A 17,076-nucleotide genomic window follows, 5' to 3' on the forward strand; every position below is an offset into this window, starting at 1 on the left:
GGCTGAAGAGGGAATGTGCCTTGAGCCTAATGTTTGACCCATTTCTTGAGACCATGCTACATGCTCAAGGCACAAATGAGTTGCCCTCAAGTTCACCATGTTTGCCCTGAGGGGACATGTGATGAGCACCACATCTCTGCCACCTCTGGAAGAGACTGTCTTCTCCTTCCAGACCACAGAAAGACGGACACAGATGGGGGGTGGGGGGGCTCTGGTACCAGTCACCTTCCCTCAGCTGCATAATCATTAAAACAGACATTTCATCTGCTATAGAAGTTAAATGCTCATCTACGTCCGTGCAAAACACATGGCAAGGAAGCATGCTGACCACACAACACAAATTCATTCATTCCCTGGAATGTGGGTACTTACAGACACCCAGGGGTGACTCAGAATTTCTCCTGCAGTGCAGCGAGCTTCAACATTTACCTGAAGCATTTGACTAATTAATTCCTAGAAAGGGGAGAAAGGGGAAGAAAGGGAAGGGGAAGAAGACCACAGAGGAGAAAGAGGGTAATTCCAGCATAAATACAGAATCAAAAGCTAACATAGCTCAGCCACTGGAGCACGGAGCCAGCTCCCCACACTCTGAATGATCTGAGACATGGCACAGACCTACTGCCAATGTCAGCACAGTACACGAGAAGTCTCCCTTGAATCTGCAGGAACTAAGACTGGCTCTCTTAAGACTTCCGGTCTTTATCTTCACTCCACAGTAGAATATTGCAATATTTTCCCTTTCATCACTTAACTTATTAATTCATTCTCACATTCTGCTGAGTACCCAACATTCAGTTCTTTTTAAAAAGGCAATGTTTATAGAGATTAGAAGAGTAATCTAGTTAGAGACTTCAGAGACTATATATACTGTAGATCAAACTTACAAAAAGACCACACATTAAAAGTCAAGTTTCTGGAGCCCCGAGCTGGGGCTGCTCAGCTCCACATGCAAGGCCCCGCAGTGTACACAGGAAGAGCCCTATACAGTACCTTGGCGGAATCTGTAATGTTGTCCCAGTAGGGGGCTGGAAACTCGAGTTTCCCAGCCAAGATCTGGTCGAAGAGATCTTCCTGGAGGTTGTTCTCACTAGTGAGAAGGAAATAGAAAAAAGAATAGGGTCACTAAGAGTCTGAGCAACAGGAAGAAGTCCTGTTGCACTTGGCTTGGGTGTCTCATTGCTCAGCTGTGTATCATAGCTGCATGATGACAGCAGACTTTTCCTTCTAGACAACGAGCCAAAGGACCCTTCCTAGGCCTGGGAACCCAAGCCGAGTTCCAGTTTAAAAAGACGGAAAAGTTCCAGCAGCGGATGGTGCAAATGGTACTCAATGCCCCACAAAGTGTGCATATAAATGGTTAAAATGAAAACCAGGTGTTGGGGCATGTCCCCGCAGTACCAGATACTTGGAGAGCTGAAGCAATATTATCACTTGAGCCCAGAGGTTCAAAATCAACCAAAGTAGCATAGCCAGGGCTCATCTCCGGAAGAAAAACTAGTGTGTGTGTGTGTGCGTGCGTGTGTGTGTATACACTGTATATCTCCTCTACACACATAAGATATATATATATATGTATGTATATAAAGGAGATCTTTATACACATGCATCCATACATGCATATATATTACAATACAACCAGAAATTACAAATAATGGAAACCCTTGGAAAAAGATGGCAGTTTTGTCATTGCTCATGCCTCTAACAGTAAAAAAGCAGCCTCCACTAAACCTTTCTTTTTCCACTTATTCAATAAAACACCAAGATTATTGAAAATCAGATGGAGTTCAGAATCTAGGTTTTAAAAATGACATTAATTTGTTCCCTACCACAATTCAACTGTCTTTGTGCTCGGTCTCAGAAAGAACATATTCAGAGACACTAGTTAGGCTTTCTCAGTCAAGGCAAAGCACCCTGGATGTTCTCAAGTGGGGTCTTTCAACCCGTGCGGCTTGGCCCTTCCGCAAACACATGGTGTCTAATAAATGCTGGCACTCAACAGTTGATGGAAGGTGCCAGTGACCACACTGGAGGGAAGGATTTTGGATGTGGGGTGTCCCCACATGTGGTGAAGACAGGAGTAGAAACAGGAAGCATGCTTAGCTTTCTTGCTTCACCATAGGCCCCAACAGAAAACTTAGAATATGCTGTTAACATTAAATTTAAAATTCAGGAGGACAAGTCAGAATCACCTGGAAAAAGTGCAAATTTCTTAGAATTTCTCTGCCATGCTTTTAGGGTTTGGGTTTCCACCTTCTCGAAGGGCACAAAGCATGAAGTCCTTAGAAACAAATCACTTAGGGTGGTACCTAGAACAATAGCTAGGTCTGTCTCATGGCACGACTGCCTGTTATAGTCAAGGGAAGCACTTGTGAGACACCTGCCGGTTCACACTGAAGGCCAAAGGTCATCACTGCTCACCGGGGAAGTGAGTGCACACACACAATGGTCTCTCTCCTTTGCCCTGCTGCGATCAGTTCAGGGCTCCATAAAATGAGTGAAAACCACACTGAGGAACATAGTGGGATTTTACAGTTATAGAGCACACCAGACAGCGTTGGAAGAAGACAAAAAACCTACTCTCAAAACTGTTCCTATTATTCCAGTCACCTCCCCTGGTTTTTCCTGGGGTAGCTTATGTTGACTTGACCATTTAGCCAATACAGAGCTAAAAGCTGGAATCCATCTGCAACAGCCATGTACAGTGTCCAAGGACTCAAGCAATACAGCTGAACTCAGCAAAAAGGACTGTAGAGTGCTAAACAGTTAGAATCTGGCCCGAGGAGCAATGCTATCAACCACCAGAGCGATGTACCCAGTAGAGGAGCAGCCCCTGCAGACAGTCCGTCATGTGTGGTAGTCAGGTACAAACAGCTGCTCTGTCCAAATCCACACGGGGTTCATTACTACATTTGCACCGCAAGGTCTGGTGAAGCTGCTTTGGGCTGCTTTTCTATTCTAAGACGCTGTATCCCATAGATGAAGGAGCTGCGAGTGTAGAACAGTCGATTAAGAAGGCAGTCCCTCTTTCAGTGACAGATGACAAAAGGTTCAAAAAGGACACCATGATAATGTAGGTAAGTTATTTCACAAGCAGCACCCGATATGAAAGAATGACAGAGAGAACCGGGGTGAGGTGAAGGCTAAGAGGGAATGTTCAAGAATCTGGGAACAACTTTACAGATGCTCTAGTCAGCAGCTCTAGTGTATTCTTCCTCAGGAAACTTTGGGATGTCTCTGAAAACCAGTCTTTGTGAACCCACTCTCACAACAATAAAGATACAACTCTCCCTGGCTGCATCAGAAACTATAAACACTAGAGGGAGTTGTGAGCATACGTTCCCTAATTCTGATTCCCTCAAATCCCGTTTCTTTGATATCAACTTGAATAAAAGAATCATGAAGAGGAACTCCATGTTAACTGGTCCAGATATCACACGTTAACAAAAACACACCATCCTTCTACATTTGCCTAGCTCCCCTCATTTCTGCCTTACATAGCGGTCCTTTAGTTAATTTCTTCCCATGTATTCTATGCGTAGCCAGCACTGAATCAGCCACAGACACCCAATCATTTGGTTTGGTCATTATTCTATGCTCCACGTCTCTATACCAGCTCTTTAAGAGTAGACTAACATTTCTGTGTGGTCTGCTCACAGCAATTATCAATTAAAGCACTGTCGAACTCAAACTGAAGATGTGAGAATTTAAAGAAAAAAAAATCTAAACTTTCTTTTTCCAGGAAGTTTTCTTGACAAATGTTAGGAGAAATAGGATAAACTATTTTCATTTGCTGATCCAATACAACACTTAAACTCTATGGCGTATGCCTCAAAACTCCTAATGGGGAACCCTAATCCTCACCTGGACGGCATTAGGAGGTGGGCTTTGGGGACACAGCCAGAGTAGTGAGGGCAGAAGCCTTCATGAAAACAACTGTAGTGTTCCTGTGAAGGTCCCTAGAGAGGATATCCTTCAGTGGTAGAGTGCTTGCCTAGCATGAAGCCTTGAACTCAAACCACAACATCATTTACAAAAAAGGTAAGACAGTAAGAAGTTCCTAGAGGTCACCTTTTCCCTTCTGCTGTGTGAATTTGCACAAAGATGTCTGCACATGGATCAGGAGGTAGGTCCTTGCCAGACACCAAGCCTGCTTTGGTCTTGAACCTCCTGGCCTCCAGCACTGTGAGAATAAGCTTCCACTGTTAGTAAACCACATAGTTTGCGGAAGTTTCTTACAGCAGCTGAAATGGACTAAACCGCAGCAGCATCAAGGACGATGCTTGTGCATTTCCTGGCTCACCGGAGGTAGCTACTCACCAGACGGAGTGAGGGGAGGGCACAAATGAAGGGCAGAAAAACAACCCTGCACTAGCAGATGTAGCTCTGCTTCAAAGCCCGAACCTGCCCAAGCAGGTGCTGAAACAGATCGAAAGAGCTGCAGCCAATGTGGCTGGCTCAGCCCTGGACTGATGACTGGGCTAGCCAGCCTGAAGCATGCCTGCATTCACCTCTGTTCCCACCAGGTCAGCAAGTAGTTCCCAAGTGTCAGCTGTTTGTTTCCAGGCCAGCTGATGCCGAGGCTTTCTGTAACTCTATTTCTCAGGTAATAAATGCTACGTGTGTGACTAGAACTACCATAAAGAGTTTCTGGTTTCGCAAGAGGCAAGTTGAGTGCTTTAGAAATTTTATATAAAAAAATCAAGTAGTTTAAAACACCGCTCTCAAATTAAGTAAAATACCTACACCAAGGACTTAAAGAAGGACACCTGTGATTCTGGTTTCTACTCAGAAATCTTTAATTGCCCCCTTCTTTATAACGAGAAGCTGCAAAGTCTAGAGTCTGTGTTAGGTATAGACTTCATAAAGAGCAGCCAAATAACTCAGAGGTTCACACTCAAAGCAAAGACCTCATATTTGAAATATGGTCAGGCTAGGAACAGCTCAGAGGCAGAGTATGTAGGCATGATCCCTGTTTTCAAGCACAATTTACACATACACACACACACACACACACACACCCCAAAACACCAAAGGAAAAACATGAGTTTGCATTAGTAGGCTACAAATTAAGATAAAAAGCAAAAGGTGTATTTATATCGTTTTCAGCTGTGAATTTTATTTGTGAATTTTATTCACAAGCTTACAGTCCTTTCTGCCAGGAGTTAAGTGTCTAAGAATTTATAATTCAAATATAATTACCTCCGGAATGGTGGGAATCCACAGAGAAGTATGTATGTAATCACGCCAGCTGCCCAAACATCCACCTTCAGGCCATAACTGGAAAACAGTGAGGGAGAGTACGTAATGGCAGATCTGCTGAGGTACGGTGTCTGTTACTGTCACATAGGAGCTGTCCTCTGAAAAAGCCATCTGTTTCCTCTCAATCTAACCACAGTGACCACTGTCCCCCACCCCCAACACTGACCAAAGGACAGAAGTACAGGCCTAGGGCTCTTGGCCAGATAAGAACAAGCTATTCTTTAACATTAAGGTCATGGTTTATGTCACACGTCTCTCTGCTTCCCAGGCTCTCTTCACAGGACACACAGAGCGCAAAGCAGCAAGGACAACTTATGTGCCTTGTCACTCATGTCAAAGTCCTCACCCTGTTTCAGCAATGATTTCTGGGGCCACGTAAGTTGGTGTGCCACAGACTGTGTACAAAGGGCCTTCAACCACTGTTGCCAGTCCAAAGTCTCCCAGTTTCAAAGACTTGGTCCCATCCGGATATTCGCACACCTGAAACAAAAACAAACCAACAATCACTTTTTTCCCCCCTACAACAACTGTGAGAGGATCGAGGCAGGTAACACCTGAAGAAAGTTCTGGTAAGAGTATCATAGATTTAAAGGGTCGAGATAACTCTTCAGAGATTTTTATTCAACTGTGTGAAATTGGAACAATGCTATTTTCTGTCTTTGCAGATTCTGACAAACCCTGCACTTGCTTACAGAAGCAGCCAGGTACTAAGGGCTGCTGATGTGGCAAGACAAGGCCCCAAAGCCAGAAGGAAAGGAACTGACCTGCATTTAGTGCTTAATGTCGTTCTTAAAATCCTGGAGTGGACAAAGAAGGGGCATTTATTTAAGAGGCTTGCATGTTTCTTCAGAGGTTGCTGACTTGTCTTCTGGGAAGCTGGTGAAATCGGAGTATTATGTGCTTTATTTTGGCCCTATGTTTGGTGGTGAGGGTTGAACTCAGTTGTCTAGTTATGCTAACAGTAGCCCTACCACAGATAAACCCTGAACCTAAAATATAAATATTACTTGAAAAAAACTCAGAAGCTTAAAATGAAAATGCACTTTGGAATTGAAATCAGCATGAATCTAAACAGGAACTTTGCCCAATAAACCTACAACTAAGAATCTATTCGAAAGGAACAGAAAAACAGGAACTTTGCCCAATAAATCTACAACTAAATCTATTCAAAGGGAACAGAAAGACCCAAACATTATACATATCTCTTAATGTCTGCATTTATAATTTTTAAACACAGAGTCAACCAATCGGCTAACTAACTGGTAGTTAAATAAATTATGGTACATACTCATAATAAAATGACATGTAGCTAATATTTTATGGTAATAAATTTTCATGGTAATAAATATTTACCATGAGAGTTATTGATCATATTATATAGTTTTTCAAAGTTAGAACTGTACATGAACTCCAATTCCCCAGCCTTAACAGGGCTCGCTTTGAGCAGTACTGAATTACTTTAACTTCCTTCTTGATATTTCTTATACTTTTGTACATATCCATGTGTTTACAATGGCCACATAATTGAGAAAGATTTACCTTATAGTCAAGATAACCTTCCTTAAGATATAAAAGCCTAGAAATATTACAAGTAGCCAGTTTCGGAAGTCAGTGGGCATATACATAGTTAACTTGGGATTGGCTGCATAATCCAAAACAGGCCAGTATATGCTGTCTCTTATATGTCCATTTGAAAGATCCAAATTTCAACAAAAAATAACTGCACAGACCAAATCAATATATAAGTCTCATTCTTATATATTTTAGACTATGTGTTTTTCCTCGTGTTTTACTACTGAACTGGACTTTCATTTCAACCACGATAAACTCTGGAAGGGGAGATATTTAGAAAATGCTGTTTCCTCAACATAGCAGTTAACAGAAGCATCCACTGAGTGGACTGGCTTAGGTAGTCATCAACAGACATGTGTCTAAGCCTTACAGGCATTCTGAAGGCCCCTGATGGCCCACCTCCCTTTCCTGCTTGGCTACCTCTGCTACAGAGCATTTCTTCCTTTGGGACAAACAGTTTCTCCCATGCTATGGAGGTATATTTCGTGTTGGCATACCGCTCATGCACAGCTTCATGACTTTAGAGAGTCAAAGGAGTAACCATGATGATTTTGAGCCCCTCTGAAGTATTTATCCCTCTGTGTGAACCCCACAACACAGCAGAAACATTACTATAATATATAAATGATCTATCTTGAAGCCACAGAGTCGAGATTCTTAGTCACACCACATAGGACAGCTTTCCACCCAGAGTGTTTAATGTAAACATTAGTGAGAACAATCTAATATAATTGGAGTTAGGATTTATGGTGCATTTACTGAAACCCAAACATTAGAACCAAATTCCCTAAGAAACTGTAGTGATAAGAATACTTATAAGCATGATTTCCTAAATGTCTATATCATGAGTCAAAGTTTCACTAATGTCACTGTTATTTTATTTTTACAACTCATTAGGTGCTGTTTTTATAAAACTGTGTTGTTTATTTTAAATACTCCATTTAGAAACGCCTAGGGGTGCTGGGAGGCTGTTGTCAGACAGTCCCAGAAGCCACATTTCCACATCCCCCACAGAACTCAGAGTCAGACACGTACAGACAGAAAAGGAGTGAGTAGCCTCTATCTGCCGAGCTGTCTGGACAAGTGGTACTCATGGTTAAACATGAAAACAAAGTATGACTTGGACAGAGAAGTGGGAAATAACAATGATTTATCTGAATCATCTCCTCCCAATGCAGAAGAAAATACATAAAATATGAATAACCTTTCCATCTTAGCAGGAGATTCTCTTTGACTCTATAAGGAAAATTAAACAGCACTGTGTATCTATATGGCAGAGAGACACTGCTTTATGAATTTGACTGTAGAGCTGGGGCAGAGCTCAGAGGTGGAGAGCTTGCCTAGCCTGCACATGGCCTGGAAGGGAAGGAGAGAAGGAGGGGAAATGACTGTCACAAAGAGACAAATGAAGAATACCAGATCCCAAAGCTTCCTGGCAGTTACTGATAGCCTCGGGAACTTCGCAGATTTAAATATTCTCTCAAGCACACCATTAGACTTGGAATGGGGACCACACTGGCCAAACAGAAAAAGAACTGCTACCTGCATTTTTCAGACAAGGAAACTGAGGCAGGTGGAACTCAGCTTAAGCTACCAAGCAGGCTTTGCGGCCAGGACCCCTCATCTTCACACTAAACCACCATGCAATGGGTTCTGTAAGCAATGCCAAAACCCAGGCAGCCTCATGTGCAGAGTTTGAATGAATTTAAACAACTGTGAAACCCCAGCCCTGCCATGCTCAATGGCCCAGCTCACACTGAGAGCTGCTCTGTCAAATGGCTGCCAGAGTGCAAAGCTAAAAAATGTGAGAAATACAGGTCCCGCATTCAAAGTGAATCCCTTATGCTCTCTAAATAAAATGCCAGCGCAATGATCCAGCGCAATGATTTAGACGGACATCAACTATGAGAAACCACACCTCTTCTCTCCCGTTCCCAGAACTCCTGGAAACCCTGAATTTATCACTAGTCTCCCACAGTTAACTATGGCAGGGCACCCCTGGGCTGTAACTCACAGCACTAACGGCCACCTCCATGCTCCCTGACACACAACCCATACATCTGCCCTGGCAGGGCTCTAAGTTATGACAGTGCTGCCAGAGAACGGGGTGCAAATCAGGTGTCAGATGCCCTGCTGCCTAAGAACTGAATTAGTTCTCAGAGAGGAAGAGAGCGAGAGACATGCGGGGCATTTGCTTTTAGTGCATCAACGACACTTTCTCCTCGGGCCGATGCCAAGTGATCTGGTTTTCCATGCTGGCACACATGCTGCTCGGACATGTGTATGCTACCATTTCTGGAGTCTGACCCCACAGCCTGGCTACACCAACCATTAGCTCTAACCATCGCCATCCCCTGTGGGCACCACCAGGCCCCAACGCAGATTTAGGAGAAAAAACACATATAGAGCAGAAGAAAAACTCCAATTAGATTTCCTGATTATCTCTGAGACAGAGGTTGGAGACATCAGTGTTACACATTATCCACACACTGAATAACTTGAGGCAGTATTCGAATTTTGAGACTGAGTGGCGGCGGTATAGCTCCGTGATAGAGTGCTTCCTAGCATAAGCCAGGCCTTGGGTTAAATCCTTAGCACCCTGGACACACACAAATGTCTGGGACCAAGGATGGCGGTACTCACACCTACAGTCCTAGCCTCTCAGGAAGCTAAGACAGGGTGATCTCAATGCCAGAATTCAGAGGTCAGGATCAGCCTTGAAAATATTGCACGTCACAATCTCAAACAGTAACGCTCAGAAGCAATGTCTCAGATCCTAGAGTATAACCTACTGAGGATTTAGGGGATGGGCTCCAACACCAACCACAAAATTCACTTATGTTTTACATATACTTTAAAAACATAGCTGGAAGATAATAAATTCATGCAGTATTTTACATTATTTTGTGTATGAAATGACACCTCATGGTATGGAATTTTCCTCTTGGTGACATGTTGGCACACAGAAAGTCTCCTTTGTTTTTGAGACAGAATCTCACTTGGCAGTCCAGGCTGGCCTCAAACTCACTATATTACAGATATTTGCCACCATGCCTAACTTTCAAAGTACATTTTTTAATGCTTCCTAATTTCAGATCAGGGTTTTGTGGGTGGTAAACCTATGTAAAGACCTCAAGGCAGAAGCCAGTAAGAAAAGAATTCTGCCTTTTTGTGATACCAGGGAGGGGTCCATATAGCATTGTTCCTAGTTTTCCTTGTAAAGGGAAAACTGTCCTGAAATGGATGAGGAAAATGTTCTTAAATTCTTTGCAGTGAGAGTGTATGTCAACAACAGCAATCCTGGTTTTTCCAGGAGCACTGCAAGGCTACAGAAGAAATCTGGTGGTGTTATGTTAAACTAAAGAGGGACAGCTTCTGCCGGCGGTTCAGCCATGGGAAATCCTGTGCAGATCAGAGTCATCTCCCACAGGAAAGCTAGCTGGCAGGCTGCGCTGGCATTTCCTGCTGCTACCAGAGCGCTTCTACTGTTAGCTACATCGTGCCTGGGTCCTTTGCTAAGCAGATCCAGGCAGCCTGGAGGAGTCATAGTCCGGAACTGATTGCTGGCCTCTCTCACAATCTCATGCCATCTTCCTGCCATGCTCTGTGTAGCAGATGCCCACGCTATGGAGATGCTGCTGCCACACACAACAGAGGAGCCCGCTCCGTGGAACTACTATGGTGCTAGGTGACAGTACAGGGAGTTCTCCACAATGGTACTACCTCCCAAGAGCATCTGGGCAAGGGCATGCCTGACCGAAGTCCTGAAGAGCTGGAAAGGGAAGGAAGGAAGCGGCTGAGAGGTTGTGACTAAGAGGAGCGCCAAGACAAATGGGCTGTGCCAACTCCTGACCTCACTGCTGTGCAGCCCGAGGTGGCAGACTGCTCTGCAGGTACCTCTGCACCTGTCTAGAAGTCTCCACAGAGGACTGGGGCGCCAGCCAACCACAGAGGACTGTTTGCAGCTCCTGCTGCCTAGCTACTGAGTGGGGAGGAACAACCACTGAGCAGTCATAGCTGTTCTGTTGCAGAAACTTAAACAAAACGGAAAGATGATGGGAAATAAACTGTTTCCTTCAAAGAGGGCAAGGGAGGGGACGGGAAGGGAGAGGAGGGGAAGGAGGAGGGCTAGTTAGTCTTCCAGATGAACAAGATATGAGCAGATCGCATTACCAAATGAGAACTTGACAGTCTGGGTTAGCAAAAATAAATATTTTTAAATTTTAAAAGGAAAAAAGGAAGTCAGCTTCTGCCGGCGGTTCAGCCATGGGAAATCCTGTGCAGATCTTGAGGTGACTGCAACATATCCCTTTTAACCATCATTTGTGTGGTGCCTGAGGTTAGTTACAATGATTTTTATTCAACTTCTGGCTACCTGAGTAACCGAGAGTCACCACCAGGTATTACTCCACACATTTACAGTGTATCTGCTTGGCACTGTCAAGATGTTAGGGAGAGAAGGATTATGACCTCCAGTCTATGGGACTTACAAATCCAAAACATTTTCTCTTTACACATTAATTATGCCATATATTCCATTATCATAACATGAATCAAAAATAAATGAAAATGTATTTTCTAATGTCTGGAAAACAAAATGCACATACAAAAAGAAAACATTAGGATTTTATGGGCGCATTCAAAACTCAGTCAGCTTGAACTTGCTTATTTTTCTTGCTTCCCTCCAGTGTTCTGTTCATTACTGTGATACTGGCTTACACTCTAATGTCATTTTTCATGTGTTATGGTTTTCACAACATGGAGATCATTTTAAAAGGGCAGAAGCCTGAGTTGAAAACGAAACAGCAGAGATTCTGAACTCACCAGAAGGTTCTCAGGCTTGATGTCTCTGTGTACGATGCTGTGGCCATGCAGGTACCTGAGGGCATTGGCCAGGTTGTACACCATGGCACTGCCATCTCTCTCTGTGTACTTGGTTGAAGAAGTAATTGCATCAAAGAGATCTCCACCCTGTAGGACAGAAACGGAGATGTAAGGAAATGTCAACAGTCCAGTCCAGTGAGATAAGAAGGGGGTCAAAGCAGTTTAGAGTAGGTGAAGGAAGGGCCACCCGTGAAACCCATGTGTCGGCTGTAGGATACTTTCTGACTAGTTCAAGCCCTGAGATGGACGCCAATGAAACCTGTCTGCCTTCTTACTTTGACGAGTTCCATCACTAGAAAGAGCTCAGTTGGCGTTTCCATCTCCTCAACCAACATGATGATGTTGGGGTGTTTCACTCGGCGCAGTATTGACACTTCATTCTCAATCAGATGTTCCTGTCAAACAAAGGACATGGAGGTAGACATCAAAAACAACAGAACCTTCAGCTTTGAACCATAGCCTGAAGGGCACTAGACCATAGTCTTCATTTCTGACGCCAACAGTAGCATGTCTCCTGACACAGGACAACCAAACCTGCTTACTTGGTCCCCCCAGGGATGAGACAGGCCACTAATGGGTATCTCTTTGCCAAGACCCTTAAGAAACTGCCATCTGAGTGTGCCCAGAAGGGCTCATTGTTACCGAACTGACACATACAGTGTATGACTCCATTCTAAGCAATGACACTAAAGACAGAGTCCACACGGCACTGTGCCTTCTCAAAGTCAGCAAGACCAGAACCACTTTCTAATTTCAGTATTCCATGCAAAAATAACTAGGCATATTAGAAAATTTGGCAGAAAAGCTCTCAGGTTAAAATGTTTGGCTGTGACCCAAATAAATTTTAATTTTATGCTAAAATTCATGAAAAATAAGCTTTCTTCTTCTATGAGTGGGTATGAAGTCATTCACCAGATGGGTGTTCCTTACACTTCGTATTTCAGAAATCTGGAAGGCACTGGGCCACACAGCTCATTTTAACTGTAACCGGCTCTGCCATGAAAACACTACCTCAGTGTTGCTCAGCTGAGTGATGTCGACGAGAACTGCTCTGTAGTAAAATGCTCACTTACAGAATTAAGAAATTATCCACAAGTTACACAGTGACCATTCTGTTCTACACGCTGCACGTGTGGATCCTCACAAACTTCAATGACAAATCCATTTGAATTTAGAAAACGCTCAATAAAATTTGCAGACTGCTCTCTTCAACATTCTAAATGCTGAAATAAGACTTCTATATAGAAGACAGATCATCATTTATCATCCCTATGCATGCATATGCACATCTACGTAGGAGTGTGTGTGTGTGTGTGTGTGTGTGTGTGTTCTGGCATGTGGTTGCTGGATTTGCCCTTTACCATGACTCTCAGAGCCAGATCTGGTGTTCCGACTTGGCACTTTATACCTAGTTTCAGACACCATTTCTGGTTTTCCTATATCTTTGGTGCATACATGTGTTTATGTTTTTACTCTAATTTAAATACCTCCTGACGATAGCTGGAGGAATAAATTATAAGAAATGAACAAATGCCATGCAGAGAACAAAATCTACTGCAAACTCCTGCACATGCTGGGTTGATATTCTTGAGCACTGAATGTACTATGCCGATCCAAGAAGTCACGGGCGGGATATGTGTCGGCAAAGGATAGCAAATGCCAAATGGAAAAATCAACCGGAAAACGACTCGCTAGTTGCCAGGCACGGAGCAAAGCTCTTGTGTAACGTTCTGACATTTCAGTCCTTAGAGTTGGGGAGGTAAGCCTAGTATTCATGCCTCCAAGTTCACATCTCTTGTACTGGGCATCACCACTTTTAAAAGGGAACCCCTGAGTGAAATTTTAAAGCTGGAACTTTTCAAAGTGAAAATGACAGCTTTAAAAGTGAGGGAATTATTTTGTTGAAAAGATAGGAACAAACAGTAGCACCATATCTTCGATGGCGATGAAGAGCCACACCAACTTTATATGAGGAGAAAAACTCTGCACCCCTTCCATGGAAGAGGACTGGAAAGGCTTTTTGGGTGGTGAAGGACTCAACACTCCAAATCTCCTTGGAAAAGTACTAAGTCTCAAATCCTAATAAGCCATGGCTGGGCAGTTACTATTAACAGCAAGAACTCTGGGACCCCAACCCCAGAAAGCAGCCACAGAGGTCACACAAGGAAGATACAGAAGACCCTCCACACCTTTTTTACACCCTCAAGTGAAGGTTTCAGATGGTGGGAATTTGACTCACTCTACACCATGCGAAAACAAGAGCAGTTACCACCACTAAAGTAAAATAGGCTTGTTTTAAAACTAAATAAATCTTGGCTCCCATCCCCAACCCTGCCATTTCCTCCTGCCCATTTTCTCCACTGTTAGGAGGGTCTATAAACTCACGCTCAGGGGCGGTTTAGGACGCCAATTTATAAATGTACAGCAGTCCATGTCAGCAGTGTCAGGAAGCTCTTTGTATGGAGTTAAAATTCACTATCACATACTGAGACCCCTTCCCAAAATGACTATTATTTTCAACAAAAGGCACTCAAACAGTCCACTGTGGAACCTCTCTCAGCTGTGTTAGAAGGCTACTTAGTGGCAGTGTTAAGTTCAAACACTGAGCGAGTATTGGGACATGCTCCATATAAGTTATCCTTATATAAGCCATATTAACTTATTGCCCGTTCTTGACAACAGTCCTATCTAAGCACAGAGTAAATATTTCTACTGGGATGTAGAACCTGTTCCTCTGTTTCTCCACGGCTTTCTATTCCTGTCTATAAAGAAACAATCCTTTTAAACCTACCACGGAAAGCTAAACAAAGTACTAATATAAAGCTATGCGATTTTCTCTCCCCAGTGCCTGAGGAATCCACAGCAGATTTGACTCTGTTCTCCACAATATGTTTTTTTCAAACCCTCTCTGCACAGAACACAAGTACCATGTGAACCAGGCTGACAATACTCATCTGCCTGTGAGGAGCCTCCCCCTGCCCTTGAGCTAAGTGACGCGCTCCTGGGCTGTCACCACCCTCCCTCCACACTTCAGACAACCATAGCTCTCCTGCTACCGTCTTCTGTTTGTGAGCTGGTCTGGAGTACCTAAACTTAAACGTCCTAGAGGTAGGCACCTCACTTCCCAGCAAACAGCATTGTTAGAAAGGCACTCCAAACATCACCCACCAGTGGCTTCACAGTTCACAGCTAGACTGATGAGGATAACATACCAAGGACAATACCAAGAAGACAGTGTGTTCAAATCACTGTGTGTGGTTTCCGGTATATGAGTTTGTAGAGGAATTAAAACAGTAGTCACTCAAATGCATCAAGTCCTAATCCCCAGGTTTTATAAATATAACCGTATTTGGAAAAGGCATTCAGAAATGTAAAGACAGCCCTGGATTAACCCAGATGAGTCACAGCAGCCTTCTAAGAAAGAGGAAGGAGAATTCACACAGATGTAGGAGCAGCAGTAAAAGCCCAAGACTGTCAGTCACCACAACGTGCTCAGAGGCCAGAAGCACATTCTCCCCAGGAGCCCCAGAGTAAGTTTCAGATTCCTGATTTCTAGCCACCAGAACTGTGAGAGGATAATTTCTGTTGATTTACTCGAACAGCTCAAAACTAGCATAATATACTTTTGGGTTTATGTCCTATCTGGGTTCATAATATGCAGATAATGAATGCAAAGCATCTATAAGGTAAGGAGAGAACAATTCAGGGCTTCTTTACTATGGAGATTCAGCCAATGCTCATTTAGGATGAGGGGATCTTAGGACAGAAGAGGATGAATCCTAACACGATACCAAAGCCTTCCACGTCTGTCAATCGAGTCACAAGGCAGGGCTTCAAAGATCTGCTTACAGGAACCCAGTGCACTCTGAGCCTCTGGGCCTTCGTTCAGTCCCTTCTGACTACCTGGCAGGTTTTCCTTTCATCATGGCCGGCTGAAATCGTGCCACAATTGCAAGACCAGAGCAAATGTTTCTTCTGTATAGCGATATGATGGGCATGTATGTGTGGATGCAGAAGGTGTGTACAGGCCACAGCACTCATGTAGGGGTCAGAGGACAACTTCAGGCCATCGTCACCTTCACCTTGTTTGAGAAAGGTCTCTGCTCTGTATGCCAGGCTAGCTGGCCCATGAACTTCCAGAGACTCTCTTGTCTCTGCTCCCATCCCTCTTTAAGAACACTGGAATTGCAGATCCCATGGGATTGCATGAGCTACATGACCTGCCTTTCCATGACTTCTGGGCATTGAATTTAGGACCTCCGGCTGCATGGGAGACACTTTAACCCACTGAGCCATCTCGCCATTCTCCCCAAATGCATCTCGCTCCGTGGCATCCTCACTGTATGTCAATCCCTCTTCTGTAAGCGTTCCTGGTGCTCACATCCTACTCAGAAGAATTGTTATTATTCCTGCGGTGAGGTACCTACTCCCAGCATTGTGTCTTACACAGAGGGCACACACCAAGATTCAAGTGAGTGAATAATTTAATCTAATGATGTTCATGTATATTAGAAGAAGAAACAGAAGACAAGAATGAATGAGGTATTTCCCTAATTGAGACACAGAGGTGCACGGCAGATTGGCCGAAGTACAGGCTGCACCCAAATTCAAGTCAGGACTTTGCCTCTGTTGATCTGCAAGGAAACTATTTAACACAAATCTTTGCTTCCTCCTCTGCCCAGCTGGTCTAAGTGTTTTGAGTTACGACTATGAAAAGTCCCTATATTCCCAAATTGATGATTATTTTCAACATACGAGTTTTCCGCCTAAAACTCACAAAGCAGAGGAGACCAATGTTCCCCATAATAGTGGCTAGAAGATCCCCTAAAATTTTGTAAAAATATTATGCTAATTTTATTAAAAACATAATTTCACAGTGGAAAAAATCAACTTATGTGCAGCATAAAGTTTTTAATTATAATTTTATACAGTGTTGATATGGAATTTATTGGTCAAATATGTAAAATGTAAAAAATTCAGAGAAACATAAGATCATGAGCTACAAAAATAGAACCATATTCATTAATGAGACGTGGCCTATTCCCATGTGTCTAGGCAGTCACTGTATCAGATTAAATTCTTGCATGCAATTATCTTTAACAATGAAAATAGCTGCTTACATCTTAACCATTATCCTTAATATTTTTAAAGAAAATGTAATAGTCTTATAGAACAGGGGCTATATCATGACACACTGTGCTTAACTGCCTCAAAAATGGAAAGACTAACAGCCACATATAGAGATAACTACATTTGAGAATTAATAAAACCATTAGAATTGTAAACAAAAAGGGCCAGCAAGAGATGGCTCAGCGGGTAAGAGTGGTTGCTGCCCAACCCAAGACCCAAATAATGGAAGAA

The 17,076-nt window shown here is 43.3% G+C and overlaps 1 protein-coding gene across 4 annotated transcripts in view; it reads right to left on the reverse strand.

Annotated features, from left to right (window-relative positions):
* The window catches only part of Dclk2 (doublecortin like kinase 2), a 115,076-nt gene that overhangs the window by 7,896 nt on the left and 90,104 nt on the right, over window positions 1-17,076 (reverse strand). For 3 of the 4 annotated variants that reach the window (XR_007594734.1, XR_007594735.1, XM_050158814.1), the window contains exons 9-14: window positions 11,991-12,110; window positions 11,656-11,802; window positions 5,606-5,739; window positions 5,200-5,277; window positions 991-1,087; window positions 373-453 (exon numbers count right to left, since the gene is read on the reverse strand). Coding sequence is in view for 2 of the 4 variants with exons in the window: in XM_050158814.1 (XP_050014771.1) it covers window positions 373-453; window positions 991-1,087; window positions 5,200-5,277; window positions 5,606-5,739; window positions 11,656-11,802; window positions 11,991-12,110 (657 nt within the window). In the remaining 2 variants the exon portion in view is untranslated. The remainder of the gene's footprint in view (window positions 1-372; window positions 454-990; window positions 1,088-5,199; window positions 5,278-5,605; window positions 5,740-11,655; window positions 11,803-11,990; window positions 12,111-17,076) is intronic. The other variant, XM_050158815.1, reaches the window with a different exon arrangement.

The sequence above is a fragment of the Alexandromys fortis genome, unplaced genomic scaffold, assembly GCF_014885135.2.
Source record: "Alexandromys fortis isolate MF-2015 unplaced genomic scaffold, M_Fortis_MF-2015_v1.1 scaffold_102, whole genome shotgun sequence".
Classification (NCBI taxonomy): domain Eukaryota; kingdom Metazoa; phylum Chordata; class Mammalia; order Rodentia; family Cricetidae; genus Alexandromys; species Alexandromys fortis.